Source organism: Coffea arabica, chromosome 1c, assembly GCF_036785885.1.
Source record: "Coffea arabica cultivar ET-39 chromosome 1c, Coffea Arabica ET-39 HiFi, whole genome shotgun sequence".
Taxonomy (NCBI): Eukaryota; Viridiplantae; Streptophyta; class Magnoliopsida; order Gentianales; family Rubiaceae; genus Coffea; species Coffea arabica.
In genome coordinates, this window is record NC_092310.1 from 47,567,771 (window position 1) to 47,591,486 (window position 23,716).

The following is a 23,716-nucleotide window of genomic DNA, read 5'->3' on the forward strand; positions in this document are numbered from 1 at the left end:
ATCAGATTTTTCTTACGAGTGCCCCGAGCACTCTTTAAGACTGGATTTGTCTTGTACCTTTCTACTTTGAATTTCATCTCGCTAGAATACTTTAATGACCTTGGCTTACCATTCCTAAAAATTCTCATCATTGATTTCATCACTGATTGTGCATTGACATGTATTGAAAAGATACTGAAGGGATTCATTGTACGTAAATGAACCTTAATCTTGGGAGAAAGAGCTGGAAAACCCACGTGATCAGCATGCTTGATTAGTTTAGATTTCTATGATGCATTATTGGTAAAAGTATTAAGATTTAAAAAAATATAGGGTAATTTTTTTTCTCTTCAAATTAATTAAATAATTGTCTCTAAAAATATCTGCCAAACTTTTGGTATAATTTGCAATATTTGATGAATATTATTACATTACAATGAATTTATATAAAAAAAAGTTTTGAAAAAATTGATATGGTAGCTCAATATCTAGAATTTTGTGTTTGGATTACACATTATTTCCACCTTATTTATATACACTGAGTTGCTTGCATCACCAACACATTTTTCAATTACATTTCTATCTCACATACATCGCATTAAAAAAAAATGCTACAGTTATTTTTGCACAAAATTATCTCAAATAATCTACCATCCAAACATTAATTTTTCTAAAATAAGTATTAATACGTTTGTAAGAATTTGTTTTTTATATCTCTTCTCTTGGACATGCAGGGTTGTACAGGTTGAGAACTAATAATAATTAAAAATGAAAAAAAAAAGGAATCCATGCCACATAATTGTTTGGTCAATGTTCTGGCTTTCTGTTGGGATCAAATATTCAAACTATGTCCAAATTGAAAACAACATCTATTCAAAATTGGCAGTCCAAAGCTTACTAATTCTACCGTCAACAACATTGCCAGATTAGTTTCCCAAATTTTCCTAGTTTATACCGGTCTTCGCTGACTCATTCTTACGCTCGTATCAGTCGGATTAGAAGCAATTTGTTGGTATCGGATAAGATCTGAGTAAGTTACAGTTGTTCGCTGACTCATACCTGCCTCAGCTGATTCATGCTCTTGCGTCGAATCAAGGAGGCTTGAATTTAGTACTTTCTATTTACAAGGAGGTTTGGATTTGTTTACTAACAAAAAAAGCACGTTTGAATTAATTAAATGACACTGAATTTTTTAGATAAAATTTACTTCAAAAAATAAGTGATGAATTATTTACTTATCACTTAATATGATATGCACTCAAATGTATCAGAATTAATACTTAACAATGACTTCAGATTCTATATTTTAATTTTTCATATTTCAAGTTTATCAGATGCATTCGCAATCGAGGGAGAAAGGATGATGAGTTGAATGTTTGGAAGAGACGTGTAAGTAAAAGGTCTCAGTTTAAGATATCCTACTTACATTAAAAAGGAAAAAACACCCATAATTTGTTCTATATATAATAAAGAGAGAGGTAGAGATTTGAGGTTAACACTTTTTTGTCACTTTATATACTTTTTAACTTTGCCCTTATAAAAATAACTTATTAGCAAAATATTAACTTTGCCTATAAATATTGGAATTATCAAAATAATCATTATTTAATGGGAAAAAAAGGGTTAAAATGCCACAATTTGTTCAAGTAATGAAAATTTCATGCAAAATTAATTCATAAAAAGGTATTCTCAATTCAATTGCACACACATGACATGACACATTGCATGTGCCTTTTAGCACTAGTTCAAAGCAACAACATTACGTGACGGGTAATTATTATTATTATTATTTTTTTGTCGATACGATAAAATTTTTATAACCTAAACTAGCCTATTCTAGGGAGGAGGAGGAGGGGACTCGATATGAGTAGAAACTCCATCGAAACTAGTTAATGAATACCGTCACATATTGTGACAAATTTTGTGGGAGATCAATCCTTTTCTATTGCTGTCTTTTTTTTCCCTGGCTTGTAAATAGGGGAAGTTATCCGATTAGCCGACAAAAACTCCTGTAGTTGCAATTCCCGTCCAAATTAGCAATCCAAATTCCTACTTCTACCGTCAACAACTCCGCTGGATGGTGCGGATTTTCATCAGCCATTAATACGATTAGTTTTCCAATTAGTTTACATCCTATTATTATTTATTGGCCGACTCATGGTTACATCTGTATGCTGCAGATGCCATGCCATGCCATTTGTTTGTATTCGATAAAATCTTTTGACTTTCTGTCATTCGCTGACTCATACTTGACTCAGTATCTCGGATTTTGTGTGACAAGATATTTTATTGGAATGGAATCAGCCACCTAACAAATGATCAAAAATCAATAAAAATACTCCTAATCATATCTCCGGCTTCTTCTCAGTTAGATTAGATTAGATGGATGTAATTGGATTAAGATTTTATGACGGTTATTTATCCATATCAATAAAAAAACTTGTCTAATTATCTCCTTATTAGTATTATTCCTCTAGAAGCAAACCTTCTTTCGTGCGAGCTGGCAAACTCTCTTTCACACCTAGAACGTGGGAAGTTACCTTTCTTTTTTTGTTTTTTTTGAGCTAATCTTCATGTTATTCCACTCTATAAATAACATACCTCAAAACTCGTTGCTTCGCTCTATAAATAAGATACCTCAACTCAGTTGCTACTACGTCTTACGTTGTTGGTGGTAGATTGTTTTCATTGAGAGACATAAGTATTCGCTTCTTCATTGAGAGACTCGGGGTTTGTTCATTGCAATGGCGCAGACACAAGAAGCAAGCAAGACTGCTGGGAAGCCCATCCGTTGCAGAGGTAAATCTGCTGCGACGACTAGCATATTCGTAGTGTAGTATTACTTAGCTGTTGAGTTGCAAGAGTATGATGGATCGTCATTGTTTAGTTATTTCCCATATTATATGTTTGTCATAAACGTTATTGTTCTTCCATTCCCTGGAAAATTCTTCCCTCTTTTTAACAGCCATGAGGCTAGGACTATGTTTAAACTGTGTGTGTGTGTGTGTGTGTCTCTCTCTCTCTCTCAATATCAAAATCAGTGGTTGGTTGATATGCATTCATGGGCCTGTTTAATTTTTTGAACCATGATTTTAAGTTTCTTTAACAGCCCTTCTGCCATGTGTATTCGTAACACATTCTTGTGTATTCGTAAATCTATTGGTATTCCTTTCTCAATTCAGCCTTCTTCATTACATCATTCTGTTTATCAGTCAGCCTCTCCAAAATCCGGAAGTTTGTTTTCTGTGATTTGATACATGTGTCATTTTGTGTATTCACTGTATATGTTCTCAAACGAATGGTTTTTCTTCAGAAACGTGAATTTCGATCTTTTCTTGGCTCCTTAAATTGTGTAAGGCCATTCCTGTTTAACTTTTTGGTACATGAACTCTCTTACACGGATTCATAAGTTTCTCTGTTAAATAATAGATCCTATGCTTGCCATCACGGGATTCCCTTGTGTGTATACTTGTTTCAACAAACAGATGCCGATTTACTTGTTTGATGAATCTGCTAGAAGGTGTGTATTTACTTTGTCTGTTGGATGCAGCTGCGGTTGCCAGGAAAGCAGGGGAGCCATTAGTGATAGAGGAAATTACAGTTGCCCCTCCAAAAGCCCGCGAGCTTCGCGTTCGAGTCTTATGCTCTGCCCTCTGTTTCAGTGACATCCATTTCTGGAGGCTCAAAGTATGAATCTCATCTCCTCTAATCACCACACAGATCAGCATCACTCTGCACATGAATCTTTACTCAGCTCATATTCTGACATATTTTCTTGTTCTGTTTGAAGGAACCTCATGGGTATTATCCAAGAATTTTTGGTCATGAAACTGTTGGGTGAGTGTTTTCATCCATGCTAAGTACTAACAAGATCATGACTTTGCTCAAAGCATTTTAGTCGATTTCTGATCATGTTTGATTTTGTTTAATGTAGGGTTGTGGTGAGCGTTGGAGAGGGAGTCGAGGATGTAAAGGTGGGAGATACTGTCATTCCATCATTCTTGGCTTACTGTGGAGAATGTCCTGATTGCATATCAATCAAAAGCAACCAATGCTCCAAATTGAGATTCGAATTGTCTCCTTATATTAGAGATGGGACTAGCCGGTTTTCTGATACCAAAGGAGAGACAATTTACCACTTTGGCTACACATCAGGTTTTAGTGAGTATACTGTGGTAGACATCACTCACGTTACAAAAGTAGATCCTGCAATTCCACCGAGTAAAGCATGCCTGCTTGGCTGTGGAGTATCGACTGGTAATGCCATTCGCTTCGATTCTTCCTGGCACAATTTGATTCATTTTGAACTTGTTACTAGGACCTATTTACATTTTCGATCACAGATCTGAAGAATATAGCTTACTGGTACATTTTTTCTATTGAATCTACTACTAGAGCCATGACTTACCATCTTGAAAACCTGAACTCTTCTTTCAGGTGTAGGTGCCGCGTGGAAAACAGCCGACATTGAAGCAGGTACAACTGTAGCTATTTTTGGATTGGGAGTTATTGGATTATCGGTAAGATCTTGCAGCATTCCTATAAGTATCAAAGTTTCTTCATTCTTGTTGCATTGGATCTGCTATAGACCAACAAAGTATTGATAGAGGAGTGGAAAATTTAGGTTGCTGAAGGAGCAAGAATTCGTGGAGCTAAGACAATTATCGGTGTGGATTTGAACCCAGATAAAGTTGAAATAGGTAAATACTATTACATACTATTTGTGAAGTATTCAGCGTTCTGTTTATTCATCGTAATCTGGGAGTCTAAGTTGAAGTTATAATCCCCCATATTTGCTTTTCTTCAGGTAAAAAGTTCGGCATCACTCATTTTATCAACCCAAAGGAACTTGGGGGTAAACTTGCTAGCGAGGTATACATCTGATATTGTTCCTGCAATCTCCAATGTTTTTTTACTATATGGTATCAGCAACGACAGGGCCACTGCTTTTGTAAAACAGAGATTATTATGTATTGCAACTATGCTTTTTCACTATAGCCCAATATTCACAATTGGTTTGTTGATGCCAACTGCTTGCTCTTTTTCTGTACAAATCAGGTGATTCTTGGGATGACTGACGGGCTTGGTGCTGATTACTGCTTTGAATGCGTCGGCTTACCATCCCTATCACAAGAAGCATTTGCTTGCTGCAGAAAGGTTCGTCTCTTGAATTGCACACATTTTGATCTGTCCTATAGCATTTGAAAACAATATGGAAAGAAAAGAGAACTTGCTGTTTTGCAGCTACTAAAAATATGAGATTTTCTGTACAATCTTTAACTTCAGGGATGGGGCAAGACCGTTATATTAGGAGTGGACAAGCCAGATGCAAAGTTTATCCTCAACTCCCTAGTGAATAATCATAGTGGGAAGACCGTCATAGGAGTCCAATATGGTGGTCTCAAGCCTAATATTGATATTGCCATTCTTGGAAAGCGTTATTTGGACAAGGTACTAATCATTTTCTAGGCTTTATCTTCCTAAGCATATTAACTTTTATAAGGTTTCTTCAAGATTCAAAAAAATTACATCTGTTCCTGATTGCTTAAATCTTGAACACCAATGCAGGAGCTTCAGCTGGACTTGTTTGTCACCCACCAGATCAAGCTCGAAGACATCAACAAGGCTTTCAAGTTACTTATTGAGGGAAAGTGCCTCCGGACTGTGATTTGGTTGGATCGGGAGAGGGCAAGTGCCGATGGTGTGACCTTTGATGAAATATAGATAGCTAGATTCACAAGTATTAGGCTTTGTTCTTTCGTATTTTCCCTCGAGGAATATGTTAAATGGTCTCATCTAATTGAGAACCATAGTTCTGAATTTGCTCAACGTTTGTTAAAGAAGCTCAAGTTATGGTCTTAAATTACAAGTACTATGCACCTTCTTTTGTTTTCTTTGATGAGGCCCTCTTTCAATTTGTTCTGCCGTGGATGTTGATTCTTGAATTATTGGGATATGGGCATGCAATATGAGGATTCTCATTCAACCATCTGTAGAAGATTAATGTTTCTAGGCATCGTTCCTGTATTGCATATTAGCTAGAGGTATCAATCACAGTCCATTTGTATTGACTTATTCGAACCAAGTGAGCAAGCCAACAAGGGACGTAAGTAAGTGGACTTAAGGACACAAGGGACTTGGATATGCAATTTGCTTTGGAATGTGTTTAAATGGATAAGTCAATTATAGACCCTTTTAATTGATGGATGATGGGTTGACTTGTTTTATTCGTTTACATTGATATAAAAATAATTACAATTTTTGTTAGGTTTTAAAAAAATAAATTTGAATTTCTAATCTAATAACAATAGAATATGTTGTTATTTTTATTTCAAGTGAATCATAAATAGATAATATCCATATCCATTTAGTAAATAGGTATAAATAGATTGTTGAAACTCACTCGAATCACCTATTTTAATACCTCTATTATTACATAGGGACTATACTTGGCCAAAATAAAGGAAAAAAACGAGAATTGGTAGAACTCTGCCCAAGATTCAGAAGAAGAAAAATACCGCAAATCAAGTTTCAGTTCTCTTTCATCTCAAGTCTCAAAAATGAAACCCTAGTGTGCGCGCACATATATATATAAGGCGTGGCATTTGTTTTTTTGCCCATTTCTTAAGCAAAATAGTCTCATAAGAAACTAAGGGTAGATTTGATAAAACTGAAATTTAAAAATTGAAATCTGAAATCTGAACCAATTAAATTATTAAATTATTGAGTATTAAATCAAACATATTTCAGTGTATATCACATTACATTCAGTGATAAGTGAATAGTTGATCACTTAATTTTGAGAGTAAGTTTTGTCTAAAAAAATTTAGCACCACTTAATTAATTCAGATGTTTAATTTTTGATTATCAAACGGTCTGAATATGTTAAGATCTGATTCTATTAACTTTAAGTACTGAATTGGGTTATCACACAGGGCCTAGGTTGTGATGCTCTTTTACCCGGTCGACATTTTCAGGATAAAAAATGATCGAAACGATATTTGAGGAAGATGCTTGGGCAAATTGATATTCCTTGATGGTTCATGTGAGAGTTGGCTACTTTCGAACGTGTGATATATAACCGTGCTGAAGGATTCCAAAACGTGTGATGTATAACCATGCTGAAGTATAATGAAAGAATTCCTTCAACAGCTAGACATCACTCATTGGCAGGCACGTTTAAAGCCTGAAAAATGATTCTTAGCTGGTGGAACTATTTTGGTTTACACGCCTTGATCTCTGATTAGAGGTGGCAAATCAATCTACTTAACTAAATTTACCCATACCCGTCCATGAATAGATGGGCATGGGTATCTTAAATTTTTTTATATGGGTATAAATGGGTTACCCAATAATACCCATTTATTAAATGGGTATTATTGGGTAACCCATCAAACCCAATTAACCCATTTAAAATTCTCTTCCCCCCAAGTCTTTTCTTTTCCCCCACCTTTTTTTTTTCAAAATTTTCATTTTGTCGTGATGTTAACTACTTTTGTTTCATTATTATTATTATTAATATTTGTTGGTTTTATTTTATTATTTTATTTTCTTTTAGTTTTTTAACTTGCTCATTTTTTAGCATTACCAATTTATGATAAATTTTAGCCTAATTTCTTATCTTTATAAAATGAAATTTTAAATTTATGAAAAAATGTTAGGGGTTCAAAATTTTTGGATTAAGTTTTTATATTAATTTTTATAGTACTTAGTTCAAATTTTTATATTCTTATTATTCAATTATTAAATAATAGGTAATTTTGTGACATAGAGTATAAATGAAAAAAATTGTTAATTAAGTTTATTCAACATTATAAGTAAATATTTAAAACTAATGATGGGTACAAAGAGTGGTATAAATTAGTAACTTAGTTTGCAAAAATATTGCAATTAGGCCCAACAGAGAGTCAACAAGTAAATGGATCATGCTTTTTCCTTTTTGGGTAGATTAAACACATGATACCCATTAGATTTAGGATGGCTCTCTGCTGCCATTTTTTTTTTTTTAAGGAAAACTAGAAAAGCCTTGTGGACCTCGGGCGGATGCAAATGTGAACAATGATCTTTAAACAGCAGAAGTCCAATCTGCTATTCATGCAATACCCAGAGACAGGAGTCATCGCAGGCCAAATTCAAGATAAATTGACCTTGTAATTTGTATAGAGGAAAACTACTTATTACAATGGGATTATAAATACTCTTCCATTACTCAAAAAATGTGCAGTTATATCGACTCATGGGCTGGTCCATTAGATACCATTCTGCCAACCACTGATCAGCTGGGCAAAGAGGGCATCAGGCTCTTGCTGTATAGGCTGCTATCAACTAAAAATTGTTCACAACCTTTGATAAAGTGGTACTTTTACAACCCTCCAATACAATTTGCATGCCAAGGTTTCTTTTAATTTTCCATACATCCTCCTAGCTAGTATGATGCTTGTAAATTGATATCTCAAATTGCCATCATATCAAACTTTCAATTAAGGGTAGACATGAGGTTATAAAAAAAAAAAAAAAGAAAAAAGAAGGAAGGTAGACAAGAGGTATTTTTGTCTTTCCCTCTGGCCATCTACTATTTGGGATGCACGGGTTACACTTTCTTCCCTCTATTAGTGTGTTTGAATAGTAAATTATTTGAGATAATTTTTTTAAAAAAATACTGTAGCACTTTTTTTTGATGTAACGTATGTAAGATAAAACGACGGTTGAAAATTGTGTTAGTAATATAAACAAATAAAATTGTACAATTTCTTTGGAAGTAAAAAAAAAGGCCAGCGACTGTGGCAACAAATAATTTTTTAAGTGTAACTGAAAGGTCTCAAAACTGGAACCTTTCATTACACTTTCTTCTTTTATCAGTTCTATGCCACTCAACCTATCCCTCCTGCCGACAAATAATTTCTCTCAAGACGTACCCCTGTTTGGAAGTTGAATTTTTTTGGGAATTTGTCTAAAACTTTACTGTAGAGGTTTTTAAATTTTTTTTTGAAATGTGTAGATTTTTGAATATTTTGAAGTGTATAGTTTAAAAATTTTGAAATTTTTTTTGAAATTACTGTAATTAAAGTTTTTAAAAAACTTGTAACAGACAAACTTAGACAAAAAACTTAGATTCCAAACAAGGCTGCATCAACTAGGTATGCCTTAAAAAGCCTTCAGCTTCCAAGCACTAAACCTTGGTATCCGTGGCATTCTGGTGATGATAATGAGGTAATCATTTTGCATTACAGTAGCTTTCATAAATTTAATTAGGTGGTTTTTCACTGTTTCTTGGATGTTATCATTTTGAAGATCTAAATTATGACATCTTGATTATGGCTAATTACACATGTGTGAATGAAGCACAAGATCATATACCATAAAATTTAGATATTATGTTACACTAATATCACTTTTAAGTTTTTATACATGTTAAGAGACTTTGCAATACTTGAATTTTATCACATTTCTATCACATGATTTATATGAATATAATGTAAAATGTAAATAAGTGTTATTTTGCACATGAATTCATAAACTATATCCATATCATAATCCAAATTTATCACAAGGGTTAGTATAATTTGAATAGCTCAAGTACAAAAATTTTATTAGGTAATTTGAACATTAAATCAAGGTATATGAATAATGCAAATGAATGTGCAAAATACCAATTTTACATGCTATATTATTAACTACAACTAGCACCATATTTACAAAAAAAAAAAAAAAAAAACTTTCTTTCTACAATTGTTTAAATTGTGATATTGCTTATATCATTTTTCCCTTTTTTTTTTCTTTACAAATTGTAAAACAAAATGAAATGCAAAAAAAAAAAAAAAAAAAGAGGGCAAATAGGGGAAGTAGAATTAGAAAAAAGAAAAAAAGAAAGAATTATATATATAATTTTTTCCCCCTCCTCAATTCTGACTCACCAGTCACTACCGCTCAATTAAAAAGCAAAACCTCCCACCAAAATCCCCCAAATCATCATTTCCTGCCCCCAAACTCAAAACCCTAATCCAACGATTTGTTCCTCTCGTCTTCCACAAATTTACCCCTTTTTTCTCAATTAATCCCCTCCATTTCCCGAATGATCATTCCCTGGTGAAAATTCACCTCACATTCTCCCAAATTTCCCCCAAAAAAAGTCCGTCACCGAAATGACAGACCCCCAGAGGCCAGCTGCGCCGTCTGCGGATAACAAAAACGCTCTTTTATCTCCGACAAGCTCCCGCTCCGTCACTGAGACGGTGAATGGGTCCCATAAGTTTGTAATTCAGGGGTATTCTTTGGCGAAAGGCATGGGAATCGGTAAGCACATCGCCAGCGATAATTTTACAGTCGGAGGGTATCAATGGGCGATTTATTTCTACCCTGACGGCAAGAATCCCGAGGATAATTCGACTTATGTGTCCGTTTTCATCGCATTAGCGAGTGAAGGCACCGATGTTAGGGCTTTGTTTGAATTGACGCTAATGGATCAGAGTGGAAAAGGGAAACATAAGGTTCATAGTCATTTCGATCGCTCGCTTGAGAGTGGACCTTACACCTTAAAATACCGTGGGAGCATGTGGTAAAATTTTTACTCACTTTTTCAGCTTCTTAGCTGTCTTGAATGAGATGTTCGAATTCAGGAACACTTTGATTTAAATTTTATAATTTTTTTTGGGTTTGTCGATGGCAGCATTTAGTAGGTAGTTTTCATTGGCATTCCGATTCAAACTGTATGATTTATTGCTGAATTGTGCTTTGTTATGTTGTTTGATTATTGACGATCATGTGCTGAAAATTGAAATCTTTGCGGGTATGTGTCACAGGATTCTGTTTCATTATAGCTCATGTATAGGCAAATGAGAGATTGAGAGGGTTAATTATCTGTGAGTTTCAAGTACATGTTTGTTTTATGCAAATTCGTGGCAAGATGTCATGCACAATGATTCTATATGATAATGTTGCGATTAAGTGAAGCAGGTGATGCTAGTAGATAGAGAGATTCACTATTTTTTTGGAGTTTGCTATGCACATGCACAGATGCTGTAGACTCTGTTGATGTTGTTGTACAAATATTTTGATTTATTTGGAAGATTTCTTTTTGTGATATTGAAACAGTGCTGATTTCACTGCATCAACTTGTGAAATCAACCACATTTTAGCACTTCTTCACCAGCGTGTTCAACTTGCAATGGGGTCATTTAATATGTCGTGTTTATTTTACCTCAGGAAATTAATCGTTACTTTCTTTAAGAAGTTAAGTGATTGACAGAAAGTCAAATGACTTGTGGTTAACTGGTAAGATAAGGACGAGAACAAGTTCTACTGCTGGAAAAAGTACTTCTGACCGAATATTTTATCTCCTGAATTGGAGAAGTTGGAGGAGTGACGCAGAATATTCTCCTATTGATATTATTTTGTATTCAAAATCTAAACAAGTAGAATACATGATGGATAAGGAATGGAGGAAGGTGTGGTTGAGTGTAACGAGGTTTCCTATTGCCTTCTCTCCAACTGAAAGGCATCCTCTGAGTTCAGCAGATAAAGTGCATTGTGTCCTCTAAATCAGTTATATATTGATAACAATAAGTCTCCTTTGTCCTCTCAAGAGAAAATTTTCCTGGACAGAATCTTGCAAATTAGGTGACTTTTTAATTGTAAAAGTTGGGGAACCTGGTCAAGAGAAGGATCTAGACCTGCATTTGCCAAGAAGGTCGAGGTATAAGTGATTAGGCGTAGTTGTATTTATCAAAAAAGCAAGCTAGTGGCAGAATACATTAGGCTCGAGAACTTGCCTTGTTCGAGTTTGCTATGTTCATGACCATGCGTAGTTGTACACGTGTTTATTATATGCTTTGGCAATGCCCACTGTGAAGATACATCCCTTGTCATTTTCCAAGGGTTGCCTTCTTACTTCATTCATTTTTATGTTACCACTTTAACATAGAAGCTATTTGCCTAGTTTTCATTTTTTTTGGTCATACAATTTGCATAGATTTTGGGGATCAACAATGTTGACTGTGATACAATTAGATCATGGTTGAGAATAGTGATTTCTTTTCTTGGTTTCTTCTGCTGTATAGAGACATTGGTTTTGCTGTTAATGCTGGCTTATTTTTTGTATAAGATATCATCCTGTTATGACTTCTAAAAAGGTGTGACGTGGTCTGTATGTTTTTGTATTTGGTTTTTGCTCGTGTTGTAGAATTATATGGACAAAAAAAAACTTTCGTAGAATATTTAATTAGCCCAAAGAAATATAAATGAATGGGAAGTATATATTTTTTCTCATGTCTCTTTTTCATCTTTATGTGTCCTCAATCAGGAAGAAGAAACCGAGAGATTGGGAGGAAATTGGATATTCTGCCTTTCCAATCTTTAGTTTCTATATTGCTGCAGGTCACAACTCATTAGTTACTTGGAGCTGAAAAATGCGAGCCGATTGTGAATGTTTGAAGAAGAGTCCTATGCTTACGCTTTTGCAGTTTGAGCATTCTGGATGATGGCGTGATTTAGAAGTGATCTTTAGATACATTTTAACTTTATTTCCTTGCACTTCTACTTGGACTAAATGTTAAAGATGATCTTTCTGACTGATAATGTAGCTATAGTGCTTACTTATTGCTTGCACACATTTGGGGCATGTCTTTGAACTTCTCCCTGTCTCGCCCCTCAAATTTCCTTATGTCTTTTCTAATCCTTTTATAAAAATGCCACCTAACTGTGTATAGTTGCAATTATTTGAAGGGGTTATAAACGGTTTTTCAGACGAGCAATGCTTGAAAGTTCAGATTATCTCAAGGATGATTGCTTGAAAATCAATTGTACTGTTGGAGTCGTGGTCTCTGCGATAGACTGTTCAAGGCTACATTCAATTCAGGTCCCTGATTCTGATATTGGAGCACATTTTGGCATGCTGTTGGAAAACATGGAAGGTTCGGACATTATTTTTAACGTGTCTGGTGAAATATTTCATGCCCATAAATTGGTATTGGCTGCTCGTTCCCCTATATTTCGCTCCGACTTTTTTGATGGTTCAGAAGGCAATCTTCAGGAAATTATTGTTACCGATATGGAACCCAACGTCTTTGAGGTGATGAGTTGAACTTATACTATCAAAACAATTTAATTGCTACTTATGTTCTGTATGTGTGTGTGTGTGTCTCTCTCTCTCTCTGGTTTCCTGTCGGTGTGTTAACTGCTGGAAAATCAATATTTATTCCTCTTCCCTAGCAAGAGTAGCTAACTTGGTTACTGATTCTCTCATTAATTTCAACCCAATATTATATATTGTGGCACAGGCTATGCTGCATTTCATATATAGAGATACTCTTGTAGAAGATGAGCTGGTAGCTTCTAGCTCTTCTTCTAATCCTTCTGATTCATTGACGGCGAAGTTGCTGGCAGCAGCTGATCGATATGATTTGGGAAGGCTAAGAAGGATGTGTGAATCCTATCTCTGCAAGGAGATATGTGTGAACTCTGTTGCCAAAACTCTTGCCCTGGCTGACTGCTATCATGCTGCAGAATTAAAAGCTGTTTGCCTCAGATTTGCTGCTGAAAACCTTGCTGGTAAGATGCTCAATTTCTATTGGTTTACTAGTCATGTAATTACATGTAATTTGAGTAAAGACTTTGTTCTTTTTTTTTTTTTTTTAATCTTCAACATAAATTCTTATCAGGAAGTTCTATTGCGTCACATTATTTCCCCAAAAGTTGACCAATGCCAGAAGGGATCATATCTTTTAGCATCTAGCTTTAAATTTGAACTTGACATTGGAATATGGAAATGTTTTGTAACTTATTGCATACGTATCTTAGCATATGATTTTAGCAACTTAGTGTTTATACACATTCTAATCTTGGTGCCCATTATTTTGAATCAAATACTGCAACAGCAAACTGGAAATATGAGCATTGGCATTCAGACTATTCAATATTTCATGTTCTGTGGAATTAAAATTCCAGATCACATTCCAGTGCAGTTTCACTTCCTGCCTATCAAGCAGTCCTAAGAGGATGAAGCTGTAAACTGTGCTTTCTGCTTCACTAAAAAAGAGTCTCCTATTCAGGAAGTCAGACTAATAATCCTAGCGACTTGTTTTTAGACTTGAGATTTAGCTACCTGTCATCTTTGTTTCTTGGTAAACTTTGAGGCTGGTTGATGCAAAACTTTCCTTGCTGTTGTTTCTTCCTTTTTAAAGGTTAATACTTGTTTGATAGCTCGAGGGCTGAAGTTGTACCTACACCTACTGCATCCTTGTTTAGTTATTTTCTTCGATTCAAGTCTCCTTATTTTATTATTATTTTTTTAGAAAGCACTAGTTGTAATTTTTTTATGTTCGCTAAGTGGCTGTATGAAGAAAATATTTGAGTCATCGGGATGCAGCTTCAACTTGCTTAAAGGGCACACATTCATAGTGTGTGGCTTGTCATGTGGTTTCTCAGGTCCACTGGAAAGTAACATCTTTTATCTCCATTTGAGCACAATAAGTAGATTCTGGTTCTGCATGTGAGAGATTGTGTTTTGAGGAAAACTTGTGCTGACAGGCTGTTAATCCAAGTACATTTACTCTTGATGACTGTAAGTGGAATGAAAAGTAATATTAAGAACGTGAAAATAAAACCTACTGCAGGCCTCTGAACCTCTTTTCAGACACAAGCCATGGAGAAGAATATTTATATTTCCATTTTGTGATAATGTGCTTAACAATCAGCCTGATTCTAGCGGTGCATGTGTAAGATATTCTACATTTTTCTTATCAAGTGGCACAACAAAAATGTAAAACTCAAAACAGAAGTCATTGGCAGAAATTACTTGTTACGGAGGTTGCATATCTTGCGTATGGAAGGCATTTACTGCTGATAAACAGAGATGTTTAGGTGTTGGGAAATTGGAATCCTCAATTCTAAAACCCAAAAGCCCTTGCTTCTTGCTTAAGCATGTTATGTCCCAGCTGCAGTACCTATTAACAGCTAATTATCCATTTGTTTTATTTCCTTTTGTTATTGTTTTTGGGAGAGATAAGGGAGCTTTATGAGGAAAAGGCATTCTTTTGAATAGATTCCTGTTTCTGGGTGTCATAGTATTTGGCTAATGCACTGAAGATGGGATCTGTGTTTGTAGAGGTCCTTGTAGAGTAGCTTGGACATTTTGCTGTTTCTATATATAACCAAGAAACTTGCGTGAGTCGTAAGCGTTGCATCTGAGGATTATATTTGGTGGCAGAAGCATAGAGGGGTCAGACAGATTTAAGCTTTTTTTGTTGAGATTTCAGGATCAACTATGCATCAGGTTTTAACTGCTGAGGCTGTTGAGTTCAATAAGAGGATATTGCAGTCTGGTTTTTTTCAGACAATTGCGTAATATCAATGACTGAGCACACAAATATTTCCGTTTCTGTTTCTTGTGATTTCTACTCTTCCCCATTTACCCAATTTCTTCTCACGCAGCTGTAATGCGGTCAGATGGCTTTGAATACCTCAAAGAGAACTGCCCTTCTCTGCAATCTGAGATCTTGAAGACTGTAGCTGGTTGCGAGGAGGATTGTAGCAGTGGCGGTGGGAAGTCTCGAAGTGTCTGGGCCCAGCTATCCGATGGTGGTGATACCAATGGTAGGAGAGTAAGGCAAAGGACATAGTTTTAGATGTAGAAAACTGTTAATTGTTGTACCTTATGATACTGTAGAAAATAATTTTTTTTTCAAGGTTATATCATGTCTTCGTGAGTAGCACTTCTGTGGTGAGCGTAAATTGGAATGGCAAAAAAAAAAAAAAAAATGTAAACTAATGTCTTTCGAAAGTCTTCACTATGAGCTTAAATATATGGGCCGATATGGGCTGACATCTTAGCTTGCTAATTTTGCGAGGATGGGTCGTTTTCCAATCATCATAACCTTGGATCGGATCGACTATGGAAGATGGTTTAGGTGTGGTTGACCCGAGTTTGATGCTCGTAGAGTTACAAGTTCCCTCCTATTAGCATGCCTTGTAAGGTGCCTGCCAGCAACAGCTAACTTGATGGTAATCTCCTATATAGTATTCGACATGTTGGCTTATGCTTTTCTAGTCAAGAAATGAGCAAGCAGCATTGCCTGGTATATATCAAATAGCGAGCTAACGTACGTATTGTGCAACTAATCCAGGCGTGCATGTGTATATGGACGACAGATATATGTATACACATACTCATCCAGACTGGATACGCACATTGTTTAAACAAAAAAGAAAAAAATGACTAATTGTTTATTTAGTGACTTTTCCTCGGCCATTGATGTGTCATCATACAATTGGTTCAAGCTGTGAACGACGCAATTATTGAAGAAAATGGTGAGGAAGATTATTTTAAATTGAAGGGCGTGACTAATTTTCACCATTGCCCCCTCTTAACTGACATTTTCATAGCACGTGAAGGATTAAACCATGCCGCGGAAGCATATTTGCACGCATAAAGATACGTGTGAAAAGAGGAGTTTAACAATCGTGAAGTACATTTGATACGGGGAGTTTAATAATCGTGTGAGAAGAGGAGTTTAATAATCGTGAAATACATTTGACTCTCGTATTTAGATCGACATAAAATCTAAGCAGAGTTGATTTTATAACAAAACAATACCAAAACACCCCATATACAGTCAATATGACTTGATAATTAAAAAGCTACTAAAGGAAAAAGATCACAACTTTTTTTTATTGGAAGATGGCTAAATAAATATACTCATGAAGAAAATGGCCTCTCTGGCCCCCTAGATTCCTGGGCATGGTTGTCAAAAGATTTAATGAGGATCCCTTCTTTCTTTCTTTCTTTCTTTATTTACTTTGCTTCTTTGGGTTGAAAAAGAGCATAAAAAGACAGCACTGTCTTGGTAATATAATACATGAAAATTTGTCATTGTCAATGGTATTTTTTGGCACTGTCAAGTAATACAAAAGATAACAAATAATTATTTAAAAATGCAAAATGGGTATTTCACAAAAATAAAATCGATATTTCATAGTGAATTACTCACATGGCGAATCATGAATGATTTTTCATAGTACCATAAATAGTATAGTATGACTCGTATAATACAGGAAAGTAGTTAAGCATCAAGGATTTACTTTCCATTCATTTTCCAATTATGTTATAAGGGGAAGTTAAATCCCAAGCATTGGATGCTCATATGTAGTTTGACTACTTGCAGGTAATCTAGAAAAAGAGGTATTTTGTACCATGATTTGTCTTTATTTTCCAGTTGTTTATGAAAAAAAAAATTGGCTTATTCCTCAATTTGCTGTTCATTTCACAGTCTACTTTCAAAGAGCAATTCTAACCTTATGAGTGACACATTTAGGTAATGGTCACTTACTCTTTAAAGTTTTGAACCATCTAAAACTGTTAAACAAATTTTGAAACTAACCCAACATCTTCTTATTTGTTTTTTTTTTTTTCAACACGGGGTGTCCGGGCTTTCGGCCCGACTAATCCCCTACGCTTGTGCACCCAACATGTTCTTATCGACCAGTGCAAGATAGTACTTAATACAGGAATAAGCTTAACTTAGAATAAAATGATTTCAAAATACCACATTAACATGTAGCATTTAAACGAGGAGGATTAGAGGCATAACTCTACTATTATACACTTCTTGTAAACACAAGGTCCAATCTGAGCCTAGAATTTTCTGGGCTCTCTCACCAAAATAGAAAAATAACAATCCTTATTTAGATAATTTTTAAGCACTACAAATTTTATTCAGCAGGCAGACGTAAAAGCAAAGTGAGAAAGGATTTACGAGGACGAGACAGTTTATACTATTAGTATTTGTTTGTAAATAAATTATTGCAAATGCACACTTATAACTCAAAATGTATAAATCAGCGTTGAAAAAACAAAGTACAAATGAGTCGTAAAATATACAAGTGAGACTTGGAAAATGAGGAAAACAAAGTGGAGTTTTGACTCTATGCCGGATCCTTTTAGGCTGGCAAAATGAACCAGGTCTGGCCTTGGATCCGGTTTCTATGCACCAGGTGTGGGTTTGAGGGCAAATCTTTGCTAAACGGTCAGAATTTTTTTGATACCCTTTCGCATGCCAAACTGGTGGTTATTTTGACATCAAAAGCTAATTGTTTTCATAAGACATGATTGCTGACTTGAGCAATTGCAGAGACCCAAATCTTGACCACATTAGCTTGATCCAATCTGGAATTGGCAATGGATCCGAATTCTCTGCGCTTGCACTTGCACAACCGCAGAGAACATTCAACGGCAGAGATCAGTTGAAGAGAACAACCTGATCTCTCCCCGACTATTATTGGCCGTTAATGGTATGGTTGCACCTACAATCACATCATACGCATTTGATTGAGAAGGGTGGTTGTTGGCTACGTTTTTTGAGCTTGAAAGAGCAAAAATTAAAGCAATGAAACAGACAAATTATCTAATTTTAAGGCTCATACACAAGTTTATCTGCAGCCAAAAAATAGTAGGAGCACTATCTTGTAGCGTCGCAGATGCTTATTGCTCAGCTGGTGAACCAAGAACTTTTTTTGAGCAGACAGTTTTCCAAACATGAGTAGAAAAAGTTTTCAGTACCATCTTTTAACCAAACAAAAAGTGAACATGGCTGACAATCCCTGGAGTGGCAAGGAAGAAGGCCATTACAATGTCTAAACTGGTTCTAATGAATGTAAATATTTCGTCTTTACTTCACAACGACAATAACAGTAACAATGAAGCAGTCAAATGCATTAAAAATGCAAGAGACTTCCTAGACTTTAGAAAGAAGCCCAGATAGAAGATTATCCAGCAAAGAGAACCACACCCAGTCTCGATCTGAGAAGACAATATGGTGCAATTTTGTCTGTAGTCCAAAAGCCAAAATTGTCACCAAGAAGTGCCCCAACTGCATCTTTCAGCATGGAGTTGTTCTTTCCCGTACTCTCCCTTGGGACCAAAGCAGTTCGATGCTAGTAAAAAATCTGGCCGTGAGAAGATCATGTTGTTTGAGTTGAATGCATCATCATTTCCACAGAACTGTGTTGGGACCATTTCTTCTGCTTCTTGTTTAACTTTGCCTCCTTCATAATTACACAAGAGTCACGGTCAAGCCAAGGCAGCTGGAAGTGTTAATCTGGAGATCAACTCAATTATCACACGAACAAATTAACAAAATTCATACCTGGTGTATTCTCAAGTGACTGAAGTTCATCCATTGAGCTTCTGCTGATGGGGGTGTATTCACTCAACACTGATGCAGCAGAGTGGCCTCGAGGAGATATGGGGTCACCATATGCTTCCCATTCTGCCTCATGAAGATCCTGCAGTGAGTTATCCATTACTTCTCCCTGAGCCATGGACACACTAGACATATGCTGGCACGAACTGCTCTTGAAGTTTTTCAGAGATTGCGATTCATAAAGTACAGCGTCTAACAGGCCACTATTTCGAGGCGAGAGACTACCTGATTGGGTGTGCTCAGTTGGGGGAGACTGGATTAAAGTATCCACAGACTCAAGGGAAGGCAGTGGGGAAGAAGGTGAGCCCCAACTACCAATCTGGGTTTGGAGTGAAGGGAGCTCCAGCTTCATTGCCCATGAGGGCTCCGAGGAGGAGGGGTTGCCATTTAGAAGGGCATGGCTGCCAGGAAGTACACAGGATGTTGAATGGTTGTCTGAAGTTAGATTCTGATCATATGCAGAGGTGATCCCAAATGATTGAAGACTCTGTGCAGAACCATCATTGTGATATTTACTGCAATTTGTGAAGGCACCAGTAAAACTGGTAGCCAAGCCAGGGAACAAGGACTCAGATTGTCGAAGACGTTTTGTTGGATGGACTGCTGATAGCAAAGTTTTGCCGCCATAGGAAGAATGAAGACCTTGGGCCAGCAGGCTACTAGCAGGAATATCAAGCAAACCACGACCTGGAACATCGAGAAGTGGTGATGGATACAACTGGTGATTGAGTTCCAAATTTTTGAATTCTACAGCTGGAATCTCAAAGCTGTTAATTGGTAAGAGATCAGGATGTTGTGTCTCCACCGACGAGAAACTAGATAGATTCTCACTTTGTTTGCTCTCGCTCAAAGCTTGCAAACAGATATCAGGAGGATAGATTGGCAAGCCAGCACGCTGTCGTCTCTTGATTCTAGTATTCCAATAGTTTTTTATCTCATTATCTGTACGGCCAGGTAACTGAAAGAAAATACAACATTAAAACAGAAAGAGCAGGCATATGAATAAGCACAAAGATTAACACAATGGCAAGATCCAAATATACTATCCATTCCGTAAATGTGAAGAAAACCACACCCTTTGCTAGTATGGGATGCATTCAAAAAACGTTAAAAAAGAACTCCAGGATTCAACATTTTTACATGGAAGAGAAAAGTCAATGGAAACATCTGTATTCTGACTTCTGACTTCTAGAGGGAAAACGAATTGAGCAGACAGTAGAGAAGTAGACTCCTTATTCCATGATAAGTCCTGAAATTAATAAAGCAACATTACATTGCTGACCATTACTAAAGGCATTTACAGGGACTTCAGACTAAATTCTGCCACAATACAGGCTTGGGAATATAGAAGCTTGGATTTGCTCAGTATTTTACGCTATAGTTCTACCTGACAAAAATTATATGCATTTCCTTATCACCCCTGTATGAAACCATGCATAAAGGGAGGGTAGGGGGCCTTTAAAAGTTGAAGCAGCAGAAAAGCTCTCAAAATCCACAAATAAGATTGAACTTTATAACCATTCTTCAGCCATAGTCCAACACAGAAAAGTTTTGGAAACATCACTTCTTAGATCATGCTCACAGAAAGTACTTGTAATTTGCTCAAACCCTAACTTTTCTGCACCCCCAAAAAAAAAACTATTGGCACTGAAGTTGCCGTGACGTAAAATAGAAAGAGGTAGAGAATTAAATGCAACAGAGTCGGTATTTTAAAATGGCACGCTTAATTACAGAAAGTAAATAAAGAGACAGATTGAGGCATACCTCAGCAGCCATTCTTGCCCATTTGTTTCCCATTTTAGCATGGAGTTCAATGATACGCCGCTCCTCCTCAGGAGTGAACGCACCCTTTTTCAGATCTGGCCTCAGGTGATTTGCCCATCTTAAACGACAACTCTTTCCACAGCGGGCAAGTCCTGAATGCTTCTGGACTGCATTCCAGTTCCCCTCTCCATGCTTAGTCACATACTCAACCAAAATTGCATCTTCTGCAGAAGTCCAGGGACCTTTCTTCAGAGGACCATTCACTCCGAAGTTCCCTCCACCACTAGTTTCTTCAATGGATGGTGAACCTATGGCACCTTTAGGCACCATCCGGTCTTCACTTTCACTTGTCATACTCATGTCCTGTCAATAAAAATCAAAGTGTGTACGGCGCATGATGAATAATGCATTTCGGTTGGAATACGTAAGCACATACATAGAAAAGAAAACGACAAAAAAAATGAAGGACACAGCTCAGAAAGGTGAGCTCATATAACGGAGGCTAAAGGTTGATATATAAATAATAAAAAATAACTAACAAAATTGAAAATAGACAACATTATGAAGAAAGGTTTGATTCAAAGAAGTAGATGACAACAACCACAGTAATTCAAATGCTTCAAACTTAACATTTTTATCTTCAAAAGCTAGCCTATCACCTTCAAATATCCTAAATCCCATCCATTTGGTAGCATGATTCGATAAATGCAATCATATCCAATTGCAGAGGTCAAAACCACTGAAAAATACAGAGGAATGGATATTATATAATTATTGCCGATACAATAAGCACAATAAATTGGCTGACGAAGAAACAGAACACGTCATTTCCTTTACCTTTAAACCAATTATCATTTCTTGAAAACACCAATAAAAATCACTTTGAGGTCACAATACAAAGTATCCTCCAGATACCTTTATCGATCATAGAGCTAAATTACTATTTTTATTTGGCGAACCAATAGATGGGAATAATATCAAATTATCAGATTGGACAATGAAGACCACATATAGGAGCAGACAATAAACAGACACAACCAATGGCGCAACATTTGCGGCCAACGAATGAACTCATGCGAGTAATTTATGTCACCAGCAAAAATTTCATAAGAAGAGATAGAAGAGTACAGAATAAACCCATCGTTTATCGAACAAACTTAATCAGCAGCATCCTTTACTGGTATCAAACAAAAGAATGCAGACTATCAAGGAAGGGAGAGATACATCTAGCATCTCTGAAGCACTCAGTAAGCTCAATTACCTGTTCGTATTCCTAGATAATAAGGAGTATATACTATCCTCAATCACCAAGTTACAGATGCACATATTTCTTCCCACGAAAATAATCAGAACGGATACAACTTAAAATTCCCTACAGAACATGATGAAATACAGCGGCAAATATCTGAATACAATCCATCTAAAACTTTGGTAAATACGAAGAACTTTTTCTTAGCTCAATTGGTTTGGCAGTAACTTTAATAATTCCTAGATCCATCAATATGAACCATCAAATCATCCAGATAAATTAAATAAAAATAAAAATTTAACAGATCAAATATGAATAATCCACTGCATGCAGCAGGAGCAATCAATAGCTCTCAAAAATTAAAAAATAAATAAATAAATAAATTCCAACAAGTTCCAGTAACAATAATACCATTTTCTTCCATTTCTACCATACAGCCAATACACATGCAAGATTATAAGCAATTACAATTTTACTAACATTAAAATAACCCGTTAATTCAATTGATTTGATTAATCATTTTACCTCAACGAAGAAGACTGCTGAAGCTGCAATGCACCCTTTGGAGCAAGTGATCACTGATCAGTCCCTCAGGCAACAAAAATGTCAAAAAAAATATGACACTAAAACCATCAGATTTCAACAATAGCAAGCCCAGAAAAACTAACAACAAATCCTTAAACCTCCCCAGAAATTGAGCAACGAAAACGACTACAGAATATTCCTCCTTGACATGAAAACCAAGCCCACACCCTGATTCACGTAACCAGGGATTTAATCAAAATCCCACGAATCATTCACAAATAAAACTCAAAACCCAGCTGACAAAAGCTACAAAAATGCGAACCCACCAACCAAAAACAAAAAAAAAAAAATGCCGCCTAACACGATATGGGCTCTTCAAAAATGGAAAATATAGCAACGCTTTTGTGATCAGTGAACAAGGAGGCAGAAAATTACAAGATCCACCTAAAAGAAATGCAGAGAGATAGAGAGAGAAAGCAAGAAAGAGAAAGCGGAGAGCGAAAGAAAGAGAGAGGAATAGCGGTGTCAGCTGATTATGGAATTTTGGAAAAGAAAGCCGAAATGGAAAAGAAAGAAAGAAAGCGGAAAAAGAGAGAGAGAGAGAAGTAGTAGTAAAGATTAAATAGATGGCTAATGAAGAGGGAAGTTAGCTGAGAAAGATCTGGGCTAAGAAACACCTCACTCACTAATTAATTCACTCATTAGCCTAATTTAATTCTTCCAAGTTTAATTAATTAGCAAGTATTCTAATAGTGACAAATTTGAGGAATAATTAAAACTTTACCCGAAATTTTTTATTAAAAAAATGGGACCGACTTGCATGATGATCTTGTTGCTCAATTTGGCTCATGCCTAAATAAGATTTTTTCTAATTTTTTTTTAATTCATCATGTTTCCAGAAAGAGTATAAAATTGTTTCTCTCACACACAGTACACGCAGTGAGAGATTGGGAGAGAGAGAGAGAGAGAAGGGATAATTAGTAGTGCTAGCTGAATATTGAGATTG

The 23,716-nt window shown here is 36.0% G+C and overlaps 3 protein-coding genes across 7 annotated transcripts; 2 read left to right on the forward strand and 1 right to left on the reverse strand.

Annotated features, from left to right (window-relative positions):
* Positions 1-2,592: 2,592 nt before the first annotated feature.
* Positions 2,593-5,873, forward strand: LOC140035001 (alcohol dehydrogenase-like 7). The gene is made up of 10 exons (XM_072074185.1): positions 2,593-2,778; positions 3,530-3,666; positions 3,770-3,816; positions 3,914-4,236; positions 4,417-4,499; positions 4,604-4,679; positions 4,787-4,851; positions 5,038-5,136; positions 5,266-5,430; positions 5,548-5,873. Exons 1-10 carry the CDS (start codon positions 2,724-2,726, stop codon positions 5,701-5,703), a joined length of 1,206 nt encoding a protein of 401 aa, XP_071930286.1. The 5' UTR covers positions 2,593-2,723; the 3' UTR covers positions 5,704-5,873.
* Positions 5,874-9,894: 4,021 nt separating this feature from the next.
* LOC113703912 (BTB/POZ and MATH domain-containing protein 4) lies at positions 9,895-16,222 on the forward strand. 5 transcript variants are annotated; one of them, XR_011838923.1, is made up of 6 exons: positions 9,895-10,534; positions 12,700-13,045; positions 13,254-13,524; positions 15,406-15,567; positions 15,822-15,975; positions 16,098-16,222. XR_011838923.1 is itself a non-coding variant. In XM_072074209.1 (5 exons), exons 1-5 carry the CDS (start codon positions 10,122-10,124, stop codon positions 15,810-15,812), a joined length of 1,200 nt encoding a protein of 399 aa, XP_071930310.1. In that variant the 5' UTR covers positions 9,895-10,121; the 3' UTR covers positions 15,813-16,222. The 5 variants fall into 5 exon arrangements, 4 of the variants coding, with proteins under 4 accessions (XP_071930310.1, XP_071930302.1, XP_027081233.2 ...); XM_072074209.1 differs by having other exon boundaries at positions 15,805-16,222; XM_072074201.1 differs by having other exon boundaries at positions 15,822-16,222.
* Positions 16,223-18,506: 2,284 nt separating this feature from the next.
* Positions 18,507-23,333, reverse strand: LOC140035008 (transcription factor GAMYB-like). The gene is made up of 4 exons (XM_072074219.1): positions 22,711-23,333; positions 20,937-21,299; positions 19,116-20,130; positions 18,507-19,014 (listed from the first exon to the last, which is right to left on the reverse strand). The coding sequence occupies exons 2-4, from the start codon at positions 21,294-21,296 to the stop codon at positions 18,821-18,823; spliced, it is 1,569 nt and encodes a 522-aa protein (XP_071930320.1). The 5' UTR covers positions 21,297-21,299; positions 22,711-23,333; the 3' UTR covers positions 18,507-18,820.
* Positions 23,334-23,716: the final 383 nt, after the last annotated feature.